Source organism: Sinocyclocheilus rhinocerous, unplaced genomic scaffold, assembly GCF_001515625.1.
Source record: "Sinocyclocheilus rhinocerous isolate Xijiao unplaced genomic scaffold, SAMN03320098_v1.1 scaffold400, whole genome shotgun sequence".
Lineage (NCBI taxonomy): Eukaryota > Metazoa > Chordata > Actinopteri > Cypriniformes > Cyprinidae > Sinocyclocheilus > Sinocyclocheilus rhinocerous.
In genome coordinates this window covers 1,285,211-1,296,382 of record NW_015666595.1, presented here as the reverse complement: position 1 = coordinate 1,296,382, position 11,172 = coordinate 1,285,211, and the positions used below count along the sequence as shown (strand labels likewise).

At 37.1% G+C, this 11,172-nt stretch overlaps 1 protein-coding gene across 3 annotated transcripts in view; it reads right to left on the bottom strand.

Moving 5' to 3' along the window:
- Positions 1–9,024, bottom strand: part of LOC107732979 (peroxisome proliferator-activated receptor alpha-like) — an 18,949-nt gene extending 9,925 nt beyond the window's left edge. The window contains exons 1-3 of one of the 3 annotated variants that reach the window (XM_016544463.1): positions 8,852–9,024; positions 1,929–2,168; positions 1,553–1,710 (exon numbers count right to left, since the gene is read on the bottom strand). In XM_016544463.1, coding sequence (XP_016399949.1) covers positions 1,553–1,710; positions 1,929–2,160 — 390 coding nt within the window. In that variant the 5' untranslated portion in view covers positions 2,161–2,168; positions 8,852–9,024. Of the gene's footprint in view, positions 1–1,552; positions 1,711–1,928; positions 2,169–6,760; positions 7,187–8,851 lie in introns of those variants that run through there. The other 2 variants (XM_016544464.1, XM_016544465.1) reach the window with 2 other exon arrangements.
- Between the last annotated feature and the right edge of the window lie 2,148 nt (positions 9,025–11,172).

Genomic DNA, 11,172 nt, shown 5'->3' with positions numbered 1-11,172 from the left:
GGGCGTGGAAATGTCGCCACAATAACAGACCGGTGTGTAAAACTCTCTGACGTATTTTAAAGATTCTATGCCGCGAACTTGAAATATTTCACATACTTTTAAGAATCCAGCGTTTAGTTGATCCTGATAAGTGCTCATCGTCACAGTTGTAAACACGACGGCTTTCTTCTTTCGTGAGTGGGTTTGGAGCCACGGCATCTTTGTTTCCAGGCGGAACGTTAAAGAACGCGACACACACGTCTCCCGGAAATCCTGTATAATTCAACCAATCCGATGACCACTTCAAAACTCCTGATGTGTTTCCACTTTTGTGTGCCGTATGCATCAGACGTTCAGCCAACGGTCCGTGGGCATGACGTCTGAGGCTGAGACTAATTGTGACCAAACATGAATAAACAAATTATATCATACTTAACAGTGTTCCAGGGGCCAAGGTGTTAGGTGGCCCGTGTAGCCCCTGCTGGATTTTAAATTGCGTACTTATGGAATGGAAGCGTCCTCCATCAGCTGAGTGACAACTGTTCTAGGTTTTACACACCTCAAATGTCTCAGAATACATTTGATTTGTAATATACACGTTTTTTTTAGACCAATGAAATTTAAATCTGGGTGGGGCTACAGAGTGCAATGCCACAAAAAAACAAAACAAAAAAAACGGGAGACATACAAAACGTTCTGTCCTTGTTGCAGATTTACGTGAAAGTAAAGCTTTTAGCACTTGTTACTTTATCACATTGTTCGTAGCTAGGACACTGTGTAAATGTCAAACTATATAATTAACTAACATGAAAATTAGTTAAACCAGAGGCGCATGAAGCTCAAAACCAGTGACCTGAACCAAATAATGAACTCAGTCGGTCCACAGCGAGTTCCTTTAAATTCTCGGAAATAGTTTTTAATTAGCATTTAATTTTGGAAGTAGCTTGACTATAACTACAACTACCATGATTCCTTAAGACAAATTATTTATAAAGTATATTTTAATTGGTCTCACCAAAGTACAACGTGAAAGAGTGGTAAACCGCATCGGCAATAAACCTTATTGTAATTGTCCTGGTTTAATTGCACCCTAAGGGTTGCCAATGGTCAAAGTCTGCTCTTGCTAGAGAAAAACACATGGCACATGGCAATAACTGGGCTGGCAGTAGTTAACTTTAAAGGAATAAGAACTGCGTGACCCAGACCCAGGCCGTGACCCAGCCTCAGCTGGGGTGTGTTTTGCGCAGTCCTTCTGATGAATTTGACATGCACCGCATGAAGCAACAGCTCTTGTACACGCTTCACCTCACATGTACGAAGAGAGAACAAGCCTCGGGGGAACTCTCAGTCTTTTTGCAAAAGCAGCTATGAAAATACTAGAGAAACTCATGTGCTGTCTGTCGGCCCCGGTGTGTGCACTCAAGTGTTTTCTGTCCCGGATAGGTTTGTGGTTATGAAAGTATAACACAGTGTCTGCACTAAAGCCAAGCAGGAAAAAGTTGAGGGCGTTTCGGTATTGACTCTTGGCACTCGTGTGAGAATTTTCCACTGTGCACTTTGCGTGCACGCTTACCTTGCACCCTTCGCAGGCGTGCACTCCATAATGGAAACCTGAGGCCCGGTCGGCGCAGACGCGGCACTCGAGGGCCAAGGAACCAGAGGAGTTCTCGTCCTGAATCGTGCTGGACGCAAACACTTCTGAGGACGGACTCGATGCAGGTGTTAAGACATCTACAAGACAAACACACCCACGGGCAATATGTATATATTTATATGATTTACACTGACACAGATGAAAAAATAATATAATTTTTAAAGGCACAAATGAACCATAAAATGAATGCAAATATTTAATTCTTTAATTTGACAGACTGGTGTTAATTGAAGTTTTTTTTAAGAAGCCTGATTAGGATTATTGTTAGGATTGTGTTTATGTCCATATGCTCTACCTAAGACAGTTGAGCTATCTGCTGCTGTGTTGCTGCTCTGGTAGTCCAGTACGTGAAGGGAGTTGAAGGTATCGTCGCTGAGAGACTGAGAGATGTCCTCCAGCACCTCCATGTCACCAATGAGCTCTCCATACAGAGGGCTGTCCAGAATTGGATCGCCCAGCGGGCACAAGGGACTGTACAGGCTCGGCATGTCTACCATGGCGCTGGACCACGGCAAGCTTTGAATCATTCATCAGTTTGCAAAGACAAAACAATGGCAAGAAAAGTGAAGATTGAGTAAAGAAAATATGTTTCATATCTTTTAAAAGGCTGTAAGACACAGTACCCATATTACACTGGGTGTAATGGGCACACATGCAAAAAACAATGAAAAAAAGTTTTTTGTTTTTTTTTGCAGTTTGCGCAAATAAAAGCAACTAACAATGGTTCGTTGTTTTTTTTTTTACCATTAATGGTAAAAGATCATTTTTCATAGTTTTGCATTTACTTTTTATTATTTACATTGAAATAAAAAAAGATATTTATTTTACTGAAAAATTATTTTAAAAAATTATGTATATTAGTATACTAAAATAATACATACATAGACCATTGCCATCAAAAAATATTATCAATTCATAAAAATAAAGAAATAAAAGCAGTTATTTTAAAATAATTCATTTTAATGGTTATTTTATTCATTATTTTATTAATTTTAAACAGCACGATTTGATTGTGATAATAAAAATGGAGTATCCATATATACTTTGTATGCAAACTGCAGCCTGGGCTCAGTAACTAGAATAAGTTCCATTCAGAGCAACGCTAAACCAGTGGCAGAAGTAACATGTTCAAGGAGGGTTGCCAAGGAAACCCCAGGCACAGATATGGCAGCATTTTATTCAGACATGAGGGCACTGTTTCAAAGGCTTTGGCCTGTTTTATCATTGTAGTGTGCTGCCATGTGAACTGATCAAAGAGTCCGACCAAAGACCAAGTGCTCCATCGACTGAAGTGACCTGAAGATTGGGTGCAAAAGATATTTCAGTGTAAAATCAAATTAGTTTCAATTTATACGTTTTTCAAAGAAACTGTGAGAGGGTTCCAGGGCGTTGTTATGCGGCTGCTAAGTAGTTTCAAGCGGTTGCAGGACAGTTATTTTGATGCACTTAATTTGCTTGATATTATGGTATCATTTACGCACACACTATGGCCGGATGTTCCAAGTGTGTGCAGGAGATAAAAATCCTCTACAAAAGAATTAACTACTCAAATGGATTCAGATGCTCTCGAGGGAATTTTTATGGCAGCTCAAGGGGTCTCGTGGACAACGGTTGAAATGCCATTCCACTCAACCCTTTAATTTCTTACAGCAGTCACATGGAGAAGGCTAACCAATGCCAGACTCAGCATTCAAACCCTTCTGTAACAGATCACTGTTTTTTGGAAGAAACAACAATACACTTCTAAAAGGAAAAAAAATAAATAAATACTTTCCCTCTGTTGCAGTACCGCCCGTGCTAAAAAGCTGACAAAATTTGCACTAACATTGACTACTGACGGCAGACAAGCTGTTCCTGCAGAATCCCGTCATAAATCAGCTCTTGGCAGAGAATCCCAGTTTGCAGCTCTGTCTGCGAGGGGAAGCCGTCCAGCTTTCTAAAGTTCTGCCTGATCTCTCGGCTCTGTAGATTGGCCTGAAGCAGAACAGCAAAAATCTTACCCGGCTGTTTACATATGTTTGTCTCCAGCTGTAACCTGAGCACAGCGTGATCCTTCGGTCAATGCACATAGCCGTCCGCTCTCTCAGAACTGATTCTGCTTGTGACACAACGTGCACAGTCAAGTGCAGCAACAAGCGTTCCCACTGGAGAAACATACGGACTGCCATAACGACTGCATATTAGTTACTAAACTGCAAAAAAATCATTGTCGTAATCCGTTTTTTATATACATTATTTACTATTTAAATCCTTTAAATGAAACTGATTTCTAGTCGTGTCCTCTTTTGGAAGACCAAACAAAGTAGTTTCGTTTCACAACGAACACACGGCGGGCTAGAGTGAGCGGTGGCGGGCGGGCTGGAGAACGGCGCGGCCAGCGGATTCGACGAAGGAGCGTCCGGCGGGCTTGCGGCAACCACATGTGACGACCCCGGACTGGACTCCGCTTCGTCCACGGTGAAAGTTGATCCAGCGACTAGTAATCAATGCTAATATTGTGTATTAAATTATATATATATATATATATATATATATATATACTGACTACAGAAGGATTATAGTATATTGACTGTATATTATTAGTCAAAACACTGCAAAAGAAAAGAAAATAATTTTTTGGTCTTGTTTTACAGTTAATATAAACATATATAAATATAAATATATAAACATGTTTAAAAGTTACTTGTTTAACATAAGCCTCATGCTTAAACAAATATTTTTGCATTTTTATGTAAATATTTAGATTTATGCAAATATTTATACAAATTTAGATTTGTCTTTATACCTTAAATGCAACTGTCTCAAGCAAATTTACTTTTAAAATATGTGTGTGTGTGTGTAAATAGTTAAATTTTAACTTTTCAAGCAAATTTACTTTACTTAAATGTATTTATTTAAATGTATTTTATGGTTTATTTTTACTAGAAACTAGACAATTGATTTATTTGTATTTATTTGATCTGATTTTTTGCAGTGTAAGAAGCCAGCCATTCACAGTAAACAAGATTATGCACGTACCATGCGTTTGAGTGCGACTGCATTTGTGTATTAGGGTGCGAGACAGAGAGCGATAAGCTGAAGCTACTATATTTATTCAGTGTAAACCCAGACACTCACATGGGCACACATACGCATGACTTGAGCCTCATGACAACGAGCGGGAGCCAAACGAAGTGTAGGAGAGACGCCAGCTTGCTGTAATGGAAAAGTGCCCATGGAGACCAGCTGAGCCATTAACCAGCAAAACCAAACCTCACAGACGATTCCAAACTACACTCAATTCTACACAAATATCTCAACGGATGCATAGGATTCAACACCTCCCTGTTCCTAACAGATGTTATATCCACTGATGAGCGCACATTACAAAACAAGAGCCGAACAATAACACATGAATGCGCAAGAGGAATCCTCAATGAGTCCTATTAAACAAACCGAACTAGACTGAGTCACGGAACGGTTGTACAAAAAATAAATAAATAAATATTTTGTCTTATTTTCCCGTAAAACAAGATAAATCTGCATATGGTATCAAGCTATGTTTAAAAAACTTTATTATTAATGAATTAAGTCTACTCTTGAAATATAACTGGAAAAAAAGAGATACAATTCTCAATAAATATATATATATATTATGTAATTTTGCTTGTCGAGTAAATGTATCTCGTTTTAATTATGTTTAGATATTTTTACTGCAAAACAGAGCAGAGCAAGGTTTGTGTGTTTCTCATTCTGGCTAGAGAAGGACACACACATAGCCTACGTGCTGAAGAGGAGGAGGCCTGTTGTGAAGGGTCTCAGCTGACCAATACAGGCTGATTTACCCCCTCCTTCCTGGTTGATCTTTACTGACTGTCCGGTTTGACCGTGTAGTAACAATACAGCAGTCCCTGAGGGTATTTTAGATCCACAAGAAGACAATGAATGTCAATGTACTTAAGCCTATCCCAAAAACATAGTAGTGCAGTGTTTTACAGACAGGCCAAATTGATCATGTGTTCCCCATCATTATTTCAGAACCAGCCTTGGACTCACTGCGAAACTGCATAAGACAACAGACGTAAAGCAAACACATCTGTGTAGAAATGTCCACTACATCAGCCAACTAGCAATGACCAAGCAGAATCTCTACCCACTGGATAGAAACAACAGATCTGAAGTATAAACATCAATCTGTGACCACAGACCATACGTGAGCTGGTTTTTGAAAGAAATATTGATTCAGCACATGATAAAATGCACGTCTTCCTAGCTGCACGTGCAACAAATATATCTCTCCATATTGGATGTGGGTTAAGACTATTTGGCAAAAATAAAGACAAGTCTATTTGCTCAGTGTTGGTAAAGGGTCAATGACATGATTTTTTTTCTTCTATTGATTAATCAAAAATGCATTAAAATGCATTTGATAGAAACATTGAATACACCTTTTCTGTGATCAGATTTAAAAAAAAATTTTTTTAATTAAAACTCATTTAGTTTTAGGGGGGGGGGCTTTTTAATAAAGATTTTTTTAATCTTTATTAAAAAAAGAAAGAAAGAAAGAAAATAGTTTAGCATTATTTATTCTTAATTAATATATTTTTTAATTATTATTATTATTTCTTAGAAAAAAGATTTTAGTAATTATAATCTTGTCAGGACCCCTTAAAGACCCTCATGATTGTGACATTTTAGAAACTTAAAACCATTTTATCACAAGTTAGTTCAGCTTGTAAAATGTCACATAATACAACTCCTCCAAAACAATTATATTTCTGAATTAATAATTATCATATAAAAAAAACTTTATATTGAAAAAAATATATTTAACAACTAAAAATAATGATCAAGATGTGTAGACTCGCATGTATTCAAAGTGTAAGGAAATACTTTTTCCTAAAAACGGCAAAAAGTTCTTAAAAATGTGAATAGCAACAAAAACATGGTTTAAACGCAAATGTTTAAATCACTCTTATTTGCCATTGACTCAAATATAGCTACAACAAAGCAGCACACCGTTAAGGAAAAATTGTGTCGAGGCAGAAATGCACACAATGGCTGTGAGGCCTTTGCTTAAAGCAGACAGCACAATTCAAATCATCACATAAGCACAGCAGAGCAAAGCAGAATGAAATCAGTGCTTACCAGATCACGATTCACGGTTCTGCTCTACCAACTGCCAATAAATACACGCACCCCTTCCAGGGCCAAAGTCCGAATCCACACACACACACCCTGCATGCGGGCTTCTCTTCGTTTAGGAGTTTGGCTGGCCTTACACCAATAAACGAACACCGCAGCGAGCTGAACGCATCAGATAAGAGACCATTAATGTCTGGATGGATGCGCTTAGAATCAAGACAGCTGGGATTTCAACAATATAGGGCAGGAGTGTCTTCATTCCACACGCCCAGGAAACATCCTGTCTGTTTAGTACATTCAGCCTACAGAGAGACATTACGTCAAGGCAGACGGCTTCACATGGACTCTGAAATGCAAACATGGGGCAACTGAAGCAGGTGCATCCATGTAGGCCAGATGTTTCTTTATCATTTAACCTGCCGATACAGTCATGGCCAAAAGTCTGTATCTGCGTTACGACAAATTAAATATGATAATCTCTCCATAAATCTGCATTAACCTAATCTTATAGATGATATATGATAATCAAAAGTGTTTGACAAAAGCCAACAGGGTGAAAGAGAAAGAAACTTGGCCACGGAGATAAGATTATGCAAAAGGCTATAAAATTACTTAATTTTAAGGGAACTAATTTGAAAGTTGCCTAAAGGGGCATTAATGCTTCTGTATATACACTATATAATGAATCACATGAAATGTGAATAATGTGAATATCACATATACAAAAAATATAACTGAACCGTTCATAAACTGATTTGAAAAACCTCAAACCTCTGAGACTCTCAGAGCCCACACAATGATGTCAGACACTGGGAAGATGACACGGGGCGTTAAGATATGTGTGACCCTTTTAGCATGTTACCTAACAGGACCGAATGGACAAGCTCATGTGGCCCTGTAGTCACTGATATGTGGGCTACAAAAGCTGCGCTGAACGCCGCTGGGTTCTCATTTAGTTGCAGAGCATGCCAATGTACAGGAACTGAAAATATTACATTACATTACCGTACAAAATTATTAATTAATGAATTCTTCAAGATGAGGGACAGTGAGCAAGTGGGTCTAATTTATGGGGTGCCACTGCAACCGATATAAAACTAAAAAAAATCTGTTACTTTTAATAAAATAAACATTAACTGAAATAAAATAATATATATATATATATATATATATATATATATAAACCTACTTAACAAAATCTACACAGACATTAAAAAACTAATTAAAAAGACAAAAACACAACAAAATTTGACTAAACATGAACTAAAATTAAAATATAAAAATATTTTCATTATATATATTTATATTCATACAATATTAATAACTACAATAGTATCTCAGTGATACTACAATAACACTGCTGCACAGGTCAGATGACTTCAAAACTTTTAAACTTTCCAAGCCAGCATGCTGTGGATCTGACATATTCCTCATAAAATATTTTACATGTTACAAGCTGTAATAGAAAACGAAGGCAATATTTTTTGTTGAACATAACATAAAATTTGACTGGTAAATATTATATTATAAATCCACTTAATTCATTTTATGTTCTTAAATGGTTAAAAAGGTTAACCAAGGTAACTTGGAAACTACTTATTTATTTAGGCCTAGATAAAATAGAAATACATCTACTATACTGTTCTAACTGGAATTCTAAACAACAGAATTCAATTTCAATTGAGTTTAACTATTACATTAGTAATATTTTATGAAATTATAAGTGATACACAAGTGTGCATGATTATGTTAGTTCGCATTACTACATTAACGTTAGTGTTTACACTGTGGGGAAAAATGCTGCAAGATACTTCGTACAATATCACTATAACAACCAACTAACTAACTCAGTGTAAAGATTTAAAGACCAACCGAGTGCATGTAAATGCAACACAGTACCAGCAAGAGTTAAAATCTTGATAAATTCTAGCAAACGCATGTATTGTTCTTTACAGAGTATGTGATAAGACTTATGTGAATGTTTACTTTACTCCAGTTAAAAGCCTACGATTACAGTAATTACGGCCATAAAACCGGATAAAACATGATCATAATGTTACACAAGCGCTTTGTTTACAAGAGCTGCGCGTCTACCTCCCAATCCCAGGCCGCCATGCAGGCAGGAATAAAACACACGGGCTCTGTGACACTGCCAACACTCAGCTCGGTGGTGCGAGGGAGGCTGTAGTACTCCTCAAACGTCCTATTTAAAATTCACCGCAACCTCTGCTGTCAAATCTCTCTTGACACCAGTCGAGCTCTCGCCCGTCCCGGACGCGACAGCGCACACCTCCTGACACACCTATGGATTCGGCCAATCGGCGCAGGCTTTTCGACGGAAAGCCACGCCCACCGATTTAAGGTCGCATTGCTGGGCAACAGATCTCATTGAGCCTATGATGACGATGGTATTATTTCATGCGCCTGAATAATATCTTGCCATATTACTTAATATAATTAATTATAAAATAATTCATATCACGTATGTTGTCTTAGCAATCAAAGTCTGTTTAGTTACGCTAAAGAGGGTTTACCTTTAGCGACCTATTCATTTTTTTCAAGTTAATACAATGTCACAATAACACACCTCTGCTGCCACCTACTGGTGATATTCAAAAATGAATCAATGATATCGTGTGTAAATTTGAAGATATTTTCTACCCTAGGGGGTTTCAGTCTTTAATATGCCACTTGAACTGAAAAGAAAAAAAGACCTCGAACACTAGCTTGCTCTATTTTTTTTCTATTCTATCTGTTTTCTTTTTATTATATTCTTTAAAAAACCCTTGCTACGTGTATTGTGTTAAGCTAACTGAGACTTGTTATAGCACTTGTATATCATTGCTCTTTTGTTGATTTTGATTGCTTCCATTGTCCTCATTTGTAAGTCGCTTTGGATAAAAGCGTCTGCTAAATGACTAAATGTAATGTAATGTAAACTACTGTGTACTTTTATTTGATACAATGCACTTCGTGTGTACATACTTGTTTTTACATTAAAAATACCTTTCTGTAATTACATCTGTAATTAATTTGTTGTTACATTTGTAATTACACTGTTGTCTCTACCCCCTATACCTTAACCCAACCATACCACCAAACCTGTCCCTAACCGTAACATTATCTCACCTCAATAGCAGCAAGTGTTTTACAACACAACATGAACACAGCAGATACTTTGTACCAAACAATTATTATTGTTGTTGTTATTATTATTATTATTTTACAAAGTACATAGTAGTTAAAGACACCTAATATAAATTGGGACCAATGTATTGAATATCATTTGGAAAATGTGTATTACATAATTACATAACATGACATTGTCATGCAAGAAAAACGTTACACTCAGTCTGGCAATAAAGTACCATATATCATATCATATCAACTTTTCCTATTCACTATAGTACTGTACTGTTAATTATTTATTTAAATGCCGCAGCCATATCACCCTGTAGCCCAAGACTGGTTGCCCACCTGGATGGGAGACCTCCTGAGAAAACTAGGTTGCTGCTGGAAGAGGTGTTAGTGAGGCCAGCAGGGGGTGCTCACCCTGTGGTCTGTGTGGGTCCTAAACATAGACTGTTAAAAAAAAAAACGGAGTGGATTTGAGGATTCTATGTGGGTGTATCTCGGGTGTCCTGGCCAAATTCTCTCCACTGGCCCTTGTCAATCATGGCCTCCTAATAATCCCCATCCACTGAATTGGCTCTATCTCTCCTCTCCACCTGTAGCTGGTGTGTGGTGAGCGCACTGGCGCCGTTGTCCTGTGGCTGCCGTCGCATCATCCAGGTGGATGCTGCACACTGGTGGTGGTTGAGGAGAGACCCCCCCTCATATGACTGTAAAGCGCTTTGGGTGTACAGCAATACACAATAAAGCACTATATAAACGCCTCATTCATTCATTCAAATCAAATTTTTATTATTTATTTGAATATTTTTATTTTTTGATAATTTAATTTGTTGAATTTAATTTGTATTATTTATTTTCATATATCAAAATTTCCTATCCACTATAATAATTTACTGTTTGATTATTTATTTATTTAAATCTAATTTTTATTATTAATTGAATATTTTTATTATTTGATTATTTAATTAGTTGAATTTGATTTATTTTCATTTTTCTGTAAACCTTTGCCATTTGAAAACCTCTGGCCTCATGCCACTGTAAGATAAAATGGCCAGATTTTCCAATGTATTTATTCATTCATTAACATTATTTTTAATTAATTTAACGCCCATCCTCATTGATATTACAGTTCTATTGCATGGTGCCTTACTATAATTCTATTAGTTTGTTTAATAGCGTCGTTGAGGCAAAAAAACAAAACTCTTTTGAGGACTGAAAGGGAAAATCTGATGTGGTCTCAATGGAATAATATTAAATCCTTATCCTCTGTGGATTATTGT